This window comes from Haliaeetus albicilla, chromosome 28 (genome assembly GCF_947461875.1).
Source record: "Haliaeetus albicilla chromosome 28, bHalAlb1.1, whole genome shotgun sequence".
In the NCBI taxonomy this organism is placed as follows: domain Eukaryota; kingdom Metazoa; phylum Chordata; class Aves; order Accipitriformes; family Accipitridae; genus Haliaeetus; species Haliaeetus albicilla.
In genome coordinates, this window is record NC_091510.1 from 15,987,222 (window position 1) to 16,006,091 (window position 18,870).

Genomic DNA, 18,870 nt, shown 5'->3' on the forward strand with positions numbered 1-18,870 from the left:
ATCATGGTTAGCTGGGGAGCTGCATTCAAAAGCCAGCCCGAGGAATGGGAGCAGTCTCCCTCCCTCCTTCATGCTCTCAATCCTGTGAAGAGGTGGTAGCTAGACACCAAAGATGAAGGCAGGCTAATGAGAAGCATATTTGAAGAGACCAGAGGAAGTCAGAGACATAGTCATCTCTGGTGGCTTTAGCAGGAAGGTTTTAAAATACCATTTGTTTTTCCTAAAAACATTGCTTAGCAGCAGAAAACATTATTTCTGCATTCTTAGCAGCAGAAGTAATCTACTTGCAGATTCTCAACTCGTTCCCCCTGCCTTGAAAATTTTTGCCTGTTTTAGTGAATGTTTCAGATATCTGTAAGAGAAAATGTGCCTGCTGAGGGGCTGAGAAGGGTGATGTCGCATGCTGTAGGGGAAAAACAGTGTTTCTGGGTGGCAGTTACAATTTTAGTCCCAGTAAGCCAGAAGCTTGGTCTCTTGCATGGGCTTATGTGGCTGCACATGTTAAAAAACCCCATAGTCTCCAAATAGCATCAAATGCAGCAGTCCAGATGAAACATGGGTCACGATGTAGCTGTACTTTGTTCTGCACGGGGTCTTCTCTTTCAGTGTAGTTCAAGATCTCTCTCCTGTTTGAAGCCCTTCTGGGAGGACACATGTAATTGCCTGCAGGATCATTTCTCCTTCTCGCTGACTGTTCCTAGCAGCCGTGTCTGACAGTGGGGAAATGCTCCGTGACAGGCAGAGCCAGGCCAGTGCCGGTCATCAGGCTGTGGAGAATTGAACCTAGATTAACTTGTTCCTGCAAGCACTAGAAGTGATCGTAGGTTGCACTTCATGAAGATCTCCACATACGATTTAATTTCTCCAGAGTAGCTTTCCCTTGATAAGTTCTTGAAAAACTCAAATTACTTGATAAACAGTTGATAAACTCAAATTAAAAAATTTATTTACAGAATCACACTATTTTCCTTGCAGAATGTTGTTGAAGAAAGAGAAGAAGAGAATAATTACTGTCTTGTAAAACTCTAGTGACAGGTCAGATGATATGCTATTTTGGGGGTGTTTCTGAGGCCCACTAAAGTGAAGATGTATTTTACCCAGGGACTTATTGCTTAATTTTTAAGTGCAGTGTCTCATAACTGGAATTAACTGTGTAGTCCTTTCCTAGGGAAAAATGTGAATGTGAACTGTGAGCATAGCTCTGTAGACTTCTTTATTATTGAAATGCTTTGGTTTCATGTTGATTTGGCTTTTATGCCAGTATTGATACCACAATTTATTTCCTGATTTTAGCCAGTTCATATGGAATGTTTTAAAAAAGCCAGATCCCCAAACCCACAAGTCTTACTGTTCACTGAATAGCTAATATGAATGTTTTCTGTTTATGTATGATCTCATTGAATTTAGATTGTAATGTTAAAGGTGATCTTTAGCAAAATCCTGTAGCTAGAACTTGAGAGAAGCAGCTGTTATATTTAAAATTAGCACATAAAGTGTCATTAAAATAATGATAGAGGTTCACAGAGTTGCATTCTAAGTGCTAATCATCCTATCTTGTGGATGGGTTGACTGCTGTGCCTTACTCCATGGTGCTTCATGGGTTTGGACGATCGGCCTAAATTAATCGGTAAAAGGCTGGAGGTGGTAGAAATAGGAGCACAGATATGGGTAATGTGTCACATCTGCTGAACCCGTCAGCTAAATTAAAATTTCTTTCTCCATCCTTGATCTTTGCCAGTGTCACTGTTAGGTGTAAAGTATTATACTCTGTGGTGTGTCCTGAGGATTTTCAGTGTACTGACTTGAATTGGCAGGGGAGTAAAAAATTACAATGGACTAGGGATATTATAAGTCTTATAGGGAGCTAGAAAACTACCAGGATTGGGGTTTTTTTGGCAAGCTAAAATAGCAACATGAAGAAACGATGATTCACTAAGATTGTCCAGGGGACCTGTAATTATAATCCATGGCTCTTCTCTGTTCATTTAGCTGAGATTTCATAAAAGGACTCAGTCAAATCAGCACCTATACCTTTACGAATGCGCACTACTTTATCATTTATCTGCTCGCAAATTCATTGTTTTCCATAGTACACTTGAAAAGGTTAAAATTCATGTGAGACGGGAGATTAATTGCAAAGAAGGCATAAATGGTTAGGAAGTCTTTATATGTTAGAGTAAATTAGGGCAGAGAAGGGAAATTAAGGAAATAGTTAGGGGGGTTTTAAGTGGAAAGCCACTACAATGGTGGTATTTGTCCGTAGCTCACTGTCTATATGCATGAATGGATCGCAGCCACTTCTCTTTCAGGACTTTGATGTACTTTAATAGACCTTGGTCTATTTTAAAGTGTGTATGAGCACGTATCAGATAAAATCTTCAAAGAAAGAAATGGTAGCCCACACATCTGGGGATTTCAAAATAGATCGTGTGTTTATACCAAAATGTTGGATGATCTTTCATGGCCTTTCTATATCAAAGTGCTGTTATTCTGAAATTGGTATTGTTTCGTATCATAAATCTCTATGTTGGGAGTATTTATTTTTATGAGCTTTATGAGAATAAATGTTACAGTATTCATTTTAAAAGAGACTAAAATGATGAATGTATGACTTTCAGTATCCATTTTTTGATTCTTACATAGAAATTGTGTGTCAGACTTACACACAGCCATGCTCACTGCAGTTTGCCAGTGTGTTCAGTGGGAACACACTACAATAGTGGCCTGTTTTGTCATAGCTGCGTTTAGGAACTTAATATTAGGTTCCAGGTTTTAGAAATGTGTTTAGAAATGGTGGGCTATGATTTGTGATGGATTTTTGCATACTTCTGCTTACATAAAACACGATATGACATAGCCCCACAGAAAAACGTATTAATGGTGAGTACATGTCTTGACTTTCACAATGAACTTAGAGAGCAAAAAGCCATGCATGTACCTGAATATCTGCAAGACCAGGGCATGTAATCCTACTTCAGGAAAGCAGCCTGAATCAGGAGAGCATCCAACCCATGTTTGAATGTAAAGCATCCTGCTAACTTTAAAATCCCACTGCTTTTTGGTTGGGTTTTAATAGGCACAAATGATCCCTTAAATTGGCATACTTTTGAGAGCAGGGGCTCAAAGAAAAATATTGCTTTTACTATTGGTATAGTAGCCAATCTGACTGAACTGAAGATACTATCCTGGCAATGTCAATGAATAGAGTAATCCTTCTGTGTTTAACTTACTTGTTTTAACTTCTGATTTACTTTGAATAAATCTGTTGGGAAAGGATAATGGGAACATTTTATTCTTCATCATCATTTTTATTGAAAACATCACGAGATAGTTTACCTTGTATGAAACGTTACATGTATATGGATCTTGGCATGAACTTGGGGAATAGACATTGTTTGATCTCTATTGTCATTTTATTCAATTTTTAATTAACTTTTTACATATAAGTCTCAATAGACTTTTATTTTACTCTAGAAGTGATGGCAGCAATCCTGAGGCTAATCTGGTCCCTGAAAAAAATCATGCTAGAAAGGAAAAATTGTACAAAACAGTGGTGGTTAAAGAAATAATTTATGTGCCGAGACTTTATGTTCCCTTTGTTTTGTCTTTAGGTTGTCACTGACACTTCTATAGTTTTATTCCATCCGTATAATGCTAGCAGTAACACTTTCATTGTTATCCGTGCTCCTCTGCTAAGCAGAATATTAGACAAAGGATTGGAACCAAAAATTCCTGCATGTTTGAAAAAGTATTGAGGGTTTTGTTTCCTGAACTTCATCCTTTGTTTTCAGTTCCCACTCAAGTTCTTTGAGCTGGCGATGGTGATAGAAAATATATACAGCTCTCACTAGCTCCCTTATTCATTTGCTTCTCACAGGGGAGGAGCGTTAGCCCAGAAGCAGAGGAGACAGCTCGGGAAGGGAAAGCAGCGAAGCATTAATTCCTGCTGTGATACTGGTGTCTTGGTGTCTCTTGCCAAATCCGCTTCTCCAGTGTTTTCTAATTTGGCCTTTTGCTATTAGGAGTAGCAACTCAAAGCTGAGGACTTCTAATTTCTGTGTGATTTCAAGTCAGAGTGCTTCAGTTCTACTGTCTAATTAGCAAAGGAAATACAGCTTGTTAAAGGAACTTGGGAGGGGACTGAGAAGCAGTTGAGAAGTGGGATTAGTCTCTTCCCATTCATCTCTCCATACTGTTCCTTCCTTTCTTTTCCTTCTGCAGCCTGATTTAGTTTTGTTTTCTCTCCCTCTTCTTTATCTGACACGCAGAATCCTATGCGTTGCATATATTTATTTTCTGTTATGTTGTCTGTCACACTCATCTTTTTTATTACTTCTGTTCCGCATATGCTTTTAAAATGTAATGCCCCTACGAAGGGAAGGAGTGTGGACACAAGGAAGCAGGCAGAATGAATGCTGCTGTGGAACGCGCAAAAGCAGAGCTGTTATTAAGCATCCCTTGCCTCTAGTCTGACCTTACACAGGAGTATGAGGCATGGGAGCTGCTTTCACAGAGCTGTTCAGTGCCAGCCTCTTTTGACAGAAAGAGGAACATTTTTATGATAAGCTCTGAGACGGTATGGGTTCAGAAAGCCTAGGGTCAATACTACCAGCTCAGCTGCCCTACAACTCCTTCAAGGACAAATCTGCTTGGGTTTATGCTTTGCATGGAAATGGCAGGTGACTGACAACTTTGAACACCCATAAACCTCGTAGACAACGAGCTTATTATTATTTATTCTCTGAAGGCAAGAAGACAGGAATAGTAATGGAATTTTTGTGGAGTATAGGAGACAAGGGGGAAGTGTTAGCAAGATGTTTTATAAGCCTCACAAAGAATAATTTACGTGAGTCCTGTATTATGTGTAGTGAAAGGTAGTTCTTTCTGCTGGAAGACCTCTTTTGGTGTGTTTTAATGTGTTTAGTTTTCAAAGTGACTGATGGGAACCCAGGTTATTTTTTAAAGTAAATCTGGCTAGACCTTTAACTTACAGTAAGCAGTCTCCCCCCCCCCCTCCCCCACCTCCAGCAAGACTTTGGACCAAACAGGTTCTATTTATTTATTTATTGCAAACTCTGCAAGGGGTTCTCGGGTCCCCGGGAGGTCCTCCTTCTGTTCAGTGCTCGTGCAGCACCTTCCCCAGTGATTCTTTAGTGGAAGCAAGGCTCCCTTCCTCCAGAGGACTGCACCTCCTCCCCGCTCTCTCTCCTCAAAGGATGCACCAGGGAAGCTGAAAGCACATCAAACACACACTGTCCATCAACGGAGTTAATACTTGTTCTGCAGTCAGTGGTTGTTCTCCTAACTCCTGTTAGGAAATGTTTTCAGAAGCTTTTACATTTCTAGCCAGCCAAAACCAGTGCATATCTTCAAGCCTTTGTAAGACCTGGAAGGCAGACTGTGTTGGCTGTGGAGTGCAGAAACTTGCTTTTTTCAGCCTCTTGGGGCAGCCTGGGACAGCTGACTGTGCCTGTTAGTCTTAATGGCTTCATTCTTCTTTGTTTAGATACTTAGTGGTGTTGCACACCTTGATAGATATGTTCCATAATTAGATTGCAGTACAGAGTAAAGGTGCCCTTTTTTTTTTTTTCTTAGGGACCTTTCAAGAGATGTGGCACAGTAGTCTGTGATCCTTCAGGGCTTGACAGACATCAGGTTAAAAGCCACTGCCTTAACCAGCAATTCTTACCGGTCTCAGTGGCTTGCTTTGCAGTTCTTGCAGTCTTAATGAACTTGTTCAACTCTTCTGTGCAGCTAAGAGCTTGCTTTCTGCAGTATGGAAATCATAGCTTGGCATCATTGGCATTTTTTTTAAATACCAGTTATTTCTTGAAATACCTTAAAGATCAAACCTCTACTGTCATCTATCAGACATCTTGCCCCAGTTATTGATATAGGTCCTGTCCTCTGTTTTCTTGTTGATTTGGTCAATAAAATTCCAGCTGTGCCTGCAGTTGTGTCTTCTGTTTGATAGGCATGTTGATGCTGGCTATACAGATGTTTCCTGACATGGTTAATAAGATATTGTTGTCATCTGGATTTCAAAGCTACAGCAAGTAGTTGAAAGCATTTTTCTCTGTTCTTGTGTAGGAATTGCAGTTTTAATATTTTCTGTCATTTCTTATCTTGAATGTTTCTCCCTTCCTCCCCAATGGCAGTTTACATTAACGTGTACTGTATTCTGCACCAGGCTTTCCTTTTAGAGACTTCAGATAACTAAGAGTGTAGCGTCTTTGTGAAATAATGGTGTGGCCTATTTGGCTTAACTTTCTTTTTTCACGAGCTTATTACAGATGTATTTCATTGGCTGCATAGTGTGCAGATGTTAATATATTTAGCACTTGCTTGGGTCTGAAGTCTTATACACTGTGTCTTATTAATTGCCTGTATTCTATTCTAGCTCCTAGAATCAGCTTGGTTTCCCTCAGTCCTTCATTATAAAAACCTGGACAGGGCACAGACTGGCCATGATAGAGTGATCTGGACTCTGGCATTCATCATGCTGTTGTTCTGCCAAAACTGGGGCTTGCATGACCTTCAGAACATGGCAAGTCTGGATGGTTTGTTTGAGCTTCTGCCTTAATGCCTTGTTTCTGCAGAGTCCTTTATCTGGTACTATGTCAGGTTGGCTCGAGCTATTTTTAATGTGTGAGATTTCCTGTTACTTTTAATTACTTTCTGCTGTCTGTTTTGAAATTATTTTACGAATCGAATAAACCGATCATTAAAATTAAGCACATGTGCGTGCACGCACATGCACACACACAGAGTGTTATGATGGATCTGAAAGTGCTGGCAATACACTGGTAATACAGAGAAAGATTTAATAATTACCTCACCATTACTGGAGTGTTAGGACAAAAAGTTTAAGTAGAGTTTTTACACAATGAAAAAATGAAATCCATGTTTATTCTTCCTGCAGTTGTGGTAGGTGATTGGTTGATGCTGTCGTTGTTTCTAGGCGCTTCGGAGCCAAAGATGTTATAAATGTGCAGCTGTGAATTCCTAAAGGAGAAGGAGACCTGGTTAAAAAGCTTGGGGGATTGGCACATGGAAAGATTAAAAACCATTTGCCTGCCTTCTTGAAGGTTATGGGGGTATAATTTTTCATGTATGTCACACATCCATCTGTATCTGTTTCTTTATTGTATTTTCCATAGGATTACAAAAAGCTGACTCAGACATGGGCTAAGTTGCAAGCAGGCAAAGATGTGGGCAAGCAGTTCTAATAATTACCATTTTAGAGAATTTGAGGAATACTGCAGACAATGAACTGCTTGCCCTAAATAAGCTTTGAGATTAAACAGGACTCGGGAGGCACTAGCAAATAAAGAGTATTTGACAGGTTAAAAGGCTTGCCGTAAAGAGCTGGGTGCATGGATAGATGCTGTCTGGAGCACAGAAGGTGGCCTAGGCTTTATGTGAGCTTTAAGTAGAACAAATATGTATATGTTGTTTTGTCAACTTGACATCTCTTTTGTTCCTGTGCTTTGCTCCCGCTCCTAAAAGCACACAGCACTTTATTTAAAAAGACTCTTACTCTGCACTGTGTTCAAACTTGTCACAGCTTCCAAGAACAGTGAAGTTTTGCTGACAGCTGAACTTAGTCAAAGTTATGGCACAGTCTTTGTGGACATATAGACTAAACTCTTCCAGGGTAGGGGCTGAAGGTAGGGAGAGTATTTCACAAGGGCATGAGAAAGGTGCCAGGTTTATAGCCTGACTCCTGAAAGAAATGCATTTTGAAAGATCAGTTTTTCACTAAGCCTAAGCTGTGCCAATTTGGACTAATGTGCGTCCTTTGGACTATAAATAAGTGGGGCAAGCCTACTGGTGTGCCAATATAAATATGCTGGTACTGGTATAATGTTTATGTAGCTCCTAGTGGCAATGTTAGAATTATTTTATGAATCAAATAAAGCTTGTTAGTGGGATTAAAAAAGATAACTATAATGCTGTCAATTCATACTACATATTACTGAGATGCAAAAGTATGCTTTACTCTTAATGTTGTCCACACCAGAGTTACACTTGTGCAAATTTTTGGTTTAAAGAAACTAAATGGATTCTTCACCAAGTGGATATCCCAGTCAGCATGTACACTGTGCTTCAGGGACAAGATCAGCCAGTCCTTGTGGTAAGTCATGCCCAGTAAGAAGTAGTGGTAGGATCCTAGCCTAAAGCAGTAAGCACAGTAATCTGTGTGATTTCTGGAATGAACAGTACATGAGAGAGACTTTTTTATAAGACCTTCTGAAGAGGGGAAGAATGTTATTAGGAGTAATAGAATGACAGTTAAAGCAAGGAAAGAAAATTGTAGACTGATGGAGGGAACTATTTTCCAACTGTGAGATCTGATGCATCCTGTGGCGCAGTCTCCAAAGGAAAGTGATGGAGATGTCATCACTAGAGACACTTACAGACACAAGTAGGCTGAAAAATACATGATATAATTTACTGCAAATAGCATTAGTACAGCATTGGAATGGAGGCTGGATAGCTAACCTCATGAAAAATTATCATTCCTAACTTCTTGTCTTTGAATGTAGCGTTGTGACTTTGCTTATTCTTATGTTTCCTGAAGCAAATCAAACTCCTGTTTTCCGAACAGTTTAACATACTTAGTTTTTATGCAACTTGAGTGACAGTCTCACTGTCTCAGCTATTAACCTTTATCATTGCCTTCCCCCAGCACACATGCAACTAGCTTCTGCTTTCCCTGCCATGCGGTCGAGAAGTTCCTAGTTGACATCCTCTCTTCCCCCAGTCCTTGTCAACTGTAAAGCCACCAGCCTGGGCAGGTGTTCCTGATCTGCTTTGTGTTATGGTCTGCACAGGTAGAAGGTGGTAGGTGTCTTCCTCGTGAATACTCATAGAAGATCATTATTTGTGTATATATACATAGGGATAGGAAGGGGGAATATATAACTTTATTTCCCCCAATTGGAAAAATCAGAAAGCTTTAAAATAATCTAACAGCAGTTTCAAACATCATTTCTTCTTTTAATTTTCATGCAGTCAGACTGCAGGGAAAACCTCCACCAAGGTTGGGCTGAGAAAGCACAGGAACAGTTGTTGCGCAAGAAAGATGCAGTTAAGATCTGCTGGTCCAGTGGAGGTGCCATGCAGGATATGCACAGCTCAGATGACCAGTATATATTTTTCCTGTTGCATTTTAACCACAAATGTAATAGCAGACCATACCACACGTTGTCTTTTATTAATATACGGTGAAATGCTGCCTGCCAGGAAGGCAATTGCCTTTTGTCCCAAGGAGGCGTGGTGGTGGGCAGCCAGGAGCATGGTGGCTTAGCTTGAGGGCATGGTCCGGGAGCCACGGGATATGGCTTGGCCCCTTTTCCCCTAATCTATCGCTGTCTTCCCAGCCCAGCAAATCTGATCTGGAAGGGGTGGCTGAACCAAGCGTAGAGAATAAAAGGTAATATTTAGGTCACTGATGTATTTTTAAAGTAAGTATCTATTCATAGAAGTGTTCTTCCATGAGGTGTAGTGTTAGTGCCATCTGGTTTTCTGGCCCTGGGCCGCTGCCTTGGCTCAGGTCTCACTCCTCTGCTCAACTCCCTTCTCCAGGAGCCTTGTTGGAACTTTTATCGTCTTCTTGACAGTGGTGTTCCTCTGCTCAAATATTCTTGAGGGATGATGATTTAGCATTTACTAGTGTTAAACAATGTAATTGAATCTCTTAATTATTCGAACTTAAGAAAGAAAACAGTTTTCAATATTTTTTTCCCCCAAAGCTTACATATGGCCCCTTCACACAATGCCAGCGTGCAGCAGTACAGCAGAGCCATGTAGTGTTCGTAACCGCACACGCAGGGAGGACAGCGAAACCTCCCTATGGACCAGGGTGCAACTCTTAACAAACCATGGGTATTCAGAACAAAAACTGTAGCTTGAGTATCTGGAAATGTTTCCTGTCAGTGACATCTGTGTCACTTAGGAATTTTCTTTTAAAGGAAAAGTTTTATAGCCCCATCCTCTAGAATAAGGTTTTCTGCAGAAGAAGTTGTATGTACAGAAAAATCCCAAACTGTCTCACAGAGGAAAACAGTTTACATCCTCAGTTTCTTTGAGCTTTGTCACTGTCCCAGCTTCTTCAGTTTCTAGCTGCTCTGGTTAAGCCTCACACATTTCACTTATGTGATGCCTCTATTATTTCCAGAAACAATAAACAGCAGCTCAAGACAACAGAGTGAAACTCACTTTGAATCCTAAAATTATGATTCAGTATGATTCTGGTTTATGGCATTCAAGTTTAATCCCTTAACAAATGCTTAATGCTGTATAAACAAAAAAACCCCCATATTTATCAGATTTGAAGTAGTTTGTGGTTGGGGTATTATTTAAATAGGATTACTTCTTTATTAGATAATCCACTGAAGTGAATTTCACCATATGCTAATATCTCTCGAGACATGTTTTCAGCTTTCTGCAGATCCTGCATGTTTTAGATGATCTTGGAATGTTCTGAATTTTCCTGAGCAAAATAGCTTTGGGAGGAGGTCAGCATATTTAGCCATTTAGGAGGCCAAGCATTCCATTCAGGTGCCTAAGCACAGACTTAGGAAATTAACTTTGGACAAGCAACTTGGAGGATATTCAGATCATTTTCCAAATGGTCAAGCTTGCTGAGGTATTGTAAATATCCATAGGAAATGGATCCACAGTTATGCATAATTACAGTAGCCTACTTTTCTTGCTTCTAGATTAAAACTGAGCTCCTACTGTAATAAGTAACCATATAATTCAGAAAAAAAAGAGAATTAAATTTACATAAAGTATAATAAAATTGAATAAATTTTCACTTTAGAGAGACAACAGAGTTATTCATTGGGTGCTATAACTGTTAAAATTAAGTTTCTTAAGAAAACCAGAGGATACATCTGCTAAGTATGGGAAAGAAAATTATCAAAGGAGCTATTCTAATTCTTCATTCTCATAATTCTTCTGTGTCACACACACCAACAAATGTTACTTATGGAAGCATTTGAAACCCTGTATTTTCTTAATAAAGACTGCTGGAGAGCATTGAGCACAGAGTTTGATAAGAAAAGATTAAATTAATTACATTGATGTTTGTCCTACTTGGAGCCTAGTTCATTAATGACTGCTTTACATGCAGCTCTTCGGAAATTTTAGATATTTCTAAGCATTGCTTCGAACAGCAGCATTGGCATTTCAAAAATGAACTCTTATTGGAAGTGATTGAAGCCATAGATCTAAAAGGAACTCGAAAAATTGTTGTTCTTCTGCACCAGTAGGAGAAATTAGTGCTTTCTTTCATGGTTGGAGTTCCCATAACAAGTCTGAAAGGGTTAGCATATGGGCAAAGCAAATTGTTGGCATTTTGTTGTTTCATGAAGCATATACATTCAAAATCTGTACATTGTACATCTGCTGAAAGAACTTAGCCAATTTTGTCTCTTTTTTTCAACTGTTTATAGTCCATTACGCTCTGACACAGCTGTGGTGACATTGTGGTAACCATGAATATTCCAGGATGTTAATTTTTCTCTAGACTTTTGCATTACTTAAAAGCAAGTCTTTTAAAAACATCCTCCTTTCCCAGGAAAAATACATTCTCTGAGATATTTTTTCATTATTGTTGTCAATAATAGTTACTAAGGATACAAGTTACACCAGGCTAAAAACATTTGTGCCAAATCTCCCATCAACAGCCAAAGTAAGATTCCCACTATTCACTGCTTCCCAGCAAATTTCAGTGTGGTTTATCGATTCAAGTGTATTCAATAATTCAGTTGTAAAACTTAACAGAATTTTAGAACTTCCACTTACTTTATAAGCTTTAGTTATTTAAAAGAAAAAAAAAAGATCTGGGTAGTAGTAGTCTTGCTGTGATTCATTTACAGCTGTTATAACTGTAATAGCTGTTATAGGTTCAGTTAAGTTGTGTTGGTATCTATTTACTGATTGTGACTGTTACTGGTTACATTGGTTGGGGTATTGCATAAATATTCAGTTATTTAGTCCTCATTCAGAATTATTTGGTCTTTGAGTTCAGAGAGAAAGATTTGTCCACTGTCTTTAACAGAAGTCCTCTCAGCTGGAAGCTGTGGGGTAGTGTGATAACCAAGCTTCAACTCCCTTCTCGGTATTTTCTTCCCCTTCCTATTGTTGTAGGTCAACCTGAAAATTACATTTTCCAGAATTTGTAACAGTTCAGAGAAAACATTTATGCATTTTTACCAGAAACAAAGAACTGAAATTGAGGAGATGAGCTTATGTGGGAGCAGGGGCATTTTTCTGGAGTGGTCCTGATGACTTCGTAGTGGCTGGGCTGCTCCCAGGGGTACACAGGGGATCTTGAGTTCAGATTCCCTCTTCTGCCTGATCTGGTGCAGGGCTTGGAACTGACTGGAGAGGAGATCGCTTTGATCTGTTTTACTTTGTATGACATACCTAAAACATTGATCAGAGCGACCGAGCGAGACTGAATGATTGTGTAGCTGGGAGTTTGTAGTACTGGGAGTCGTCTGTAGCTGGGACTAGTGGTAGTCATCTATGAATGCAAGACCAGGGTTCAAGTCACTGCTCCAGTAAATATTTCAGCTTTCTTACACAATGGAAGATATTGAACAGTAAGGTCTGAGTTTAGAAGAGAGTAAGTTGCTGCAGGAATGGTACTAAAAGTTGTACTGAGACTCTGTGTAAGCGTTCCTCAACTTCAGAGCTTCTGTAAACCATAGACATCAGTGGATACATGTTTATTTTTAACTGTGAAAGCCTCCAGCTGCAAGCTGTGGGGATAACCGAGAACGTTGTAGCCCAGAATTTACCAACTGTCACTGGTGTGATACTGTGCCAAAAATGATGCTTTTAGATAATGCTGAGCTTTATGCCATTTAAAGATAAAATTCAGGATAAATGTCAGATGTAGGGAGCATGAGAACCTATGGTATTTTGTGCTGTACTGGCAGGATTCATAAAAATCTGTTGCTTTTAGTGAAAAATATTCATCATTATAAAGTTAAAGAGTGGCAAATTTCTGTGAATGGGATATTACAGATCTTGGAATGCCTGAAGTAATAACTGTGACCCTGGTGCTTTGAATTTTTGAGAAACTAACCTTGGGGATGTTCTTCTCTTAGCTCTCATCATTCTCTTGACAACTTCTTTTGTTGTCATCCTCTGCCTCTGTACAGGTATGTGATCCTCTACTAGTCCGAGGTGCGTGCTATCCCAAATGGTGTAAGCAACAACACATGAACGTTTCCTCTCCGTGTAGGAGGGCCAAAGCAGCAGCTGCTGAGCTGTTCAGTAGCTGTTCCCAGTGGGGTGGGAAGAGGCTTCCCCTTCGTATCCGACAGGACGCGGTTGTGTTTAGTCGTCCTCTGGGACCACCTGGTGCTCCACAGGGTTTGGACACGTTTACTGGTTCACTAGTTACCGCCTGGACGTGCGGCAGGAGCAGTGAAGGAAGCATCCTCTAACCCGTCGTGAAGACTTGAAGGAGAGCGCGCTCTTAGCCTTTACAACATCTGTAAACAACGTCCTTGTGTCAATAGCTTTCACAGCCACCTCGAGAGACATGCAGATGGTTCAGCGGCCATAAACCACCCAAACCGTTGAATGCCTAGGCTTGACTGTTGAGGAAATATCTTTAGGCTTTCATTTTATTCCCCCTTATGTGTCCCCAGTTGGTATCCTTCAAAGGATATTAAACTGAATACAGCAAATATCTGAAGATTTCATATGGTCATTTTGCTAGCACAGTACCAAGCACGTTAAATACATAAGTATCTGTACACGTTGTCCGGTGTGTAATCTTGGTGGAGTTACATTACTGTTGGTTTGTTACAGTGCATAGAGCCCCTAGCCTTGGGCAGAGGTGCCCCCCCTGTATAGTAAGAGCAATGCAGAACGATATAAATGTGACACAGCATGGTCACTAACTCAAAGAATGAATCATTCTGTTATAGGATAGAGATGCCACCAGGTTAAAAATAGGCAGGAAAGTGCAAAAAGCTGTCTGTCTGCCTCACAGTCAATAGCTGAAGGCAATAAGCCTACAGTAATAGCTGTAAGCAGTAGGACTACTTGCTTGTCCTCTTGATCATTATCCTTGCAGTCTTTAATTAGAAGAATTGTGTGCAGAGCTCTGAAAGGATATGTGAGCTACTGTTACCCGTATATGGGGCTGTTGCTTTTGTGAGGACAAGCAAAAGGAGAAAATGGGAAGAGGATTTTGCTTTGCTGGTTAAGAATCTCGGTAATCTGCAAGATGTTCCCTCTGAGATTATTGCTGCGTTCTGCCAGGGAGGAGGTGAATTAACACAGTGGGCATCTTGTTCACTACTGCACGTTGGCAACCGCAAACAACGTGCAAGTATGATTTGGGGGGGGGGAAACGACCCCCAGCTGATAAAAGCATAAGAGCGTTTGTTTCCAGTGGTCACCGAACGAAGAGATCTGCCGGCATAGCAGTCACCTCAATGTGACCTACTGACTTCCTAGAAATTATTTACCATGGGCTGTCTAATCTCTTAGCCAGATGAAATTAGAAGAAAGAAAAAAAAGAACAGTGATGCAATGGCTACAGCTCCAAGAGTGTACGCACAGAGCTACGCCAGTCGGGCTGCGGGAGCGCGGCCGCCTGCGGCGCGGTTCCTGCAGAAGCGATTCCTGCAGAAGCGGGCAGGAGCTGCTGCACCGCGCGCAGCGTTTGCAGCTGCGTGTCTGCGCGTTCCAGGTGAAGGCGTTTCCGTGCTCAGAGACGACACGGTTTGGCCTGTGAATTCTTCACAGACGATGGCTTGCTCCCTGCTGATGGCTGGGTTATGTTAGTATTAGGGTGTAGCTAGGTGAGATGCTGCTGAATCTAGCCTCTTTCTCCCTCTGCTTTGTACGTGTGGCTTCTTAAATATGTCGCAGCTTTACCTAGTTTTGAGTTACTGTCTCCCATTGCGGGGGGGAAATGCTTCATACCCGTTTGCTTTTTCAGGGTGTTGGCTTGCTGGGTTGGGTCTCATCTCCACAAAGTCTATCTGTGCTTTAGAGGAGGAAGCTGGTAATGCAAAACACTCAGACAAATCCCTCTAGTACTGCTATCGTGAGACGTTTTTGCATGTTTTAAGACCCTCCCTGCTAACTATAGAGCGGATGGGGACATCAACAAATTATAATTTGATAATAAATTCTTGTGGCCATACATACAACTTCACTAACACGTACAAACAGATATTTCCCTTTCTGACAGCGTGAATGGTGTCTGACATTTCAGGGCTATGAGGGCTTCCTTGTCTCTCTAGTTACTCCATTCTTTAGGATGACATGTATTTCTGCATCTGTCTGCTCTTTATATTACTTTTCTGTCTCAAGCATCTCAATAAGGCTGTTAGCATTCTTTCTCCAGTTGGTTATATTTGTTTTCCTTTGCTTCTGGGAATCCTTTACACTGATTTCTAGTTATGTTGCAGTGTGATTTTACTGTTAAATGGGCATTGAAAGAAAATTCCTTCCTGTCCTGGGAACAGCTTCCCAATCCACTGATGATACAATGGCTCGTTGTTATTTTCCAATAATTAATTGGGCATGTTTTGCATTAATAGGGGTTCAAAAGTTTATGAAGCAACTTTTTGGGCCTCTTTTTTTTTTTTTTTTTGCTGTGAATGTCTGTAGACAGATTAAGAAATCTAACACAATTGGATGCCTACTGTATCTAAGCTATAGAAATACCTGGGAAATCTTCAACATTAATATGCTTAAATTACGATCCTAGCTTACTCACATATGCAGTCTTTATTACCTTTACTATTTGCTAGTTGTTGTGTAGAAAATACTAGTTTTTTTGGCTCAGGCTCCCTAATAAGTAGTTTGAACTCCTCTGCCCTCATTGGTGCTGTTAACCAGAAAGATTTGCAGGCTTGTCCTTTATTCTGAACTCAGGATAATCACAGGTACTCCCAGCACAGTGCAATATTGGGAAAATCCTATTCCAGCAAGAGGCTGTAGCTTATTTACTCATTTGCTCAGTGAGAGACATTCAATGAAAAAGGTCTGGTTGTGGAAATTCCTCTTTCCTTTTTGCCCTCTCTCTGATCTGATGAAAAGAATTTGTATGTAGTAAGTCTGAGTAGGAGAGGACTGTTTTGTTCTATAAATTGATAGATTTTTTCATAGGTAGGGCACACATTCAGATAGGGCCCCAAAGTCATCACCATGCATTGGTTCCTGATGAATTGTATTATGTTTCTTGCCTGCTTTTTAACAGAAAAATGCGTGTCTCGCTATCTGCTGTCACGTTCAGCACCTGCAAATAAGTAATAATGGATCGGATATATAAGCCACATGTTACTGATGAGCTCTATATTTTTGGTATTGATATGAGTTAGCAAGGCTGTTCAGAGAGCCTTGTCTTGAGTTTGAGCTCAGCAGTGCCTCTTCTCTGAAAGAAAGAAGATAATCCTACTTCCTTCAGCAGCTCTAGTTCACTCTAATTTTAATTTTTTTTCTTTAATGAGGGGATGTCTCTTCTGCATATGCAATATTAGCTTTTCCACTTCCCTCAAATGGAAGAATAAAGCTTTACATGTCTACCTTTTTCTTAAATTGTGTAGCTGGATCAATGTTCATATTTTTTCATGCTTTTGTATTTCCTGTAGCTGATGACTTTATTTTCTTGGAGTTTGTATTAGCATACAGTATAGTCGAAACTGTTATCTTTATCCTTGTAACAATGTAGTCCTAAAGCAATGGGAGTTCATTTTACTGTAGAAAAAACAATTATATTGGCTGTTGAGGTATTTTACCAATATATGTTCTTCATTACTTGCTGCATTTTCATCAAGGTGCATGGCTATAAAACAATATTTTGCCTTTTTCTTTCTTTTTTATTTAATTAATTTAGGTTTTTTGTTACTGCATCCACCTAACAGTAGCAGAGTGCATTGCAGAGGTTCTGGTTTTAAAAGCCAACCAACTCTTCTAGTCACTTCTTTCTGAGACCTGGTTTTAAATTAAATTATGCTCACCAAACCCTCATCTCACTTGTATAAAAAATGGACTGCTGTCTTTGATGCAAGTTTCTAAAGGAGTTTGAGACTTTGCAAGACATAAATAGTGTAATCAACAAAGCAAGGCTTATAATGTCAAGAGTGTCAGCTGAAAAGAAAAACTGATGCTCCAGAAAATGTTTATATGGTTCTACTTGATCTGAGGATGCTATACCAGATAACATAGTCTTTGATTCTTTTACTCATTGATCTGTACTTAAGCATGTATTCATGCACATGCTGTAGATGCATCAGTCCTTTGCAACCTGAAGGAAAATATGCAAATAGAAGGATTTGATAATACTTTAAAGTGTTTGAGCACTTGATTAAAGGACAAGCAAGACAGAAACCTAATTCCTTCTGATTCCTTTCTTTTGTTTGAAATGATAAAACGCATATTGTTATTTCTTCTCTTTTATTCACATTTCTTTCCTGAGCGTATAGCTTGTCCTTTTAAAAGCTACGATGTAGTTGATTTTTTCCCTACCGTCGTTCTGCTCTTAAGAAAGGTGTAGAAATGACTCACTTTCTGCCTAATGCTGCCTTTAATTGATGACTCATCTGCTCATCCCACCATTAGTGGTCTTTTATGCACTGAGGTTGATCAGTAGGTGTTCCACGTAGCCTCCTATTTAGACACAGACTGTTACGGTGCCGTTCTTCAGGCATAAATGTGCCTGGCCTATTTGGCAACAGCTCTCTGATTTTTTTCCCCAATCAATCATTACGACAGAAAAGGAACCACCCACTGACAGATCACAAAGGAAAAGGAGTGCATCTTTACAGCCGGGATATTCAAAAGCTTCTGGAAGCCTTTCACTCCTGGACAGGGATGGTACCTTTCGCACTCAAGTCTTTGACATGTGAAGCTTTTTAACGTGAGAAAAAGGAAATTTCTATGATTCTGTTAAAACCGAAAAGGCCTTTGTGTATCAAGCCTGTTATCAGCTAAGCATTATGTCCAATTTGAGTTTTACCCCATCCTTTTCAGCTCTGCTATTCAGAGCCTTTGTCTTCGAGTCTAAACATGACATTGAGCATTGAGGCAGCATCCAAAAATACCCATCCTCATCCAGCTCACAGCAGCTCTTGTGCTCTGCATTGCTAGTTCACACAGTATTTGGGTAAAAATTATATTGTTTTTAACATTATTTTTAACAGTAACTGGAAGTGTTGCTTGTTTCTGTTTAGATGAGAGTCCTTACACAAAGTCTGCAAACCAGGCAAAGGCACCTGATGGAGCACTGTCTGTGAGGAGACAGAGTATTCCAGGTAAGATTTGCTTTGCTTTTTATAACACCTAACTTGTTTGTGAACAGCAAGGTAATACTAATAAAAATTCAACTAGTTATAAAAAGCAAATGAATTACAGTTACTACCAAGCAACTTTATAAGGAAGGTTCCATGGGAGCTGTAAGGAGTTCCTGCAGTTAGGTTACCTCAAGCTTTTGCTATGAAGAACATCCCTGTGTCTCTTATCTTTTGCAGCCCATTTCAGACATTGATCACAACCTTTTCATCAGAGGCTCGCCTATTTTCAGGCCTGGTGAAACCTGTTCTTTGATGTCTGGTTTTGATGGTACAGGGAGATTGGCTTGTATTTTCCACTGCTGATTGGACAGGCTCAGAAATCTAGCAGAGCAACACTACGTCAGAGTTCTCATCTTCACGTGATTTTGTGCCACATGTATGCCCATCCTTGTCTTTTCTGTCATCACATCACAAAAAGCTGGACCACTAGATCAATGGTTAAAATAGTGATCTTCGAACCTGTGTCTCTCTTAATTACTTCAAACAAGTCTGCAAAATATGCCGTGAAAAGCAAGTTTTACATATA

At 40.0% G+C, this 18,870-nt stretch overlaps 1 protein-coding gene across 10 annotated transcripts in view; it reads left to right on the top strand.

Annotated features, from left to right (window-relative positions):
* The window catches only part of GRIP1 (glutamate receptor interacting protein 1), a 327,461-nt gene that overhangs the window by 199,230 nt on the left and 109,361 nt on the right, over positions 1-18,870 (top strand). For 9 of the 10 annotated variants that reach the window (XM_069773563.1, XM_069773570.1, XM_069773571.1 and 6 more), the window contains exon 2: positions 18,225-18,305. The exons of the other annotated variant lie outside the window; for it this stretch is intronic. In XM_069773563.1, the coding sequence (XP_069629664.1) occupies positions 18,225-18,305 (81 nt within the window). The remainder of the gene's footprint in view (positions 1-18,224; positions 18,306-18,870) is intronic. 10 annotated transcript variants of the gene reach the window in all.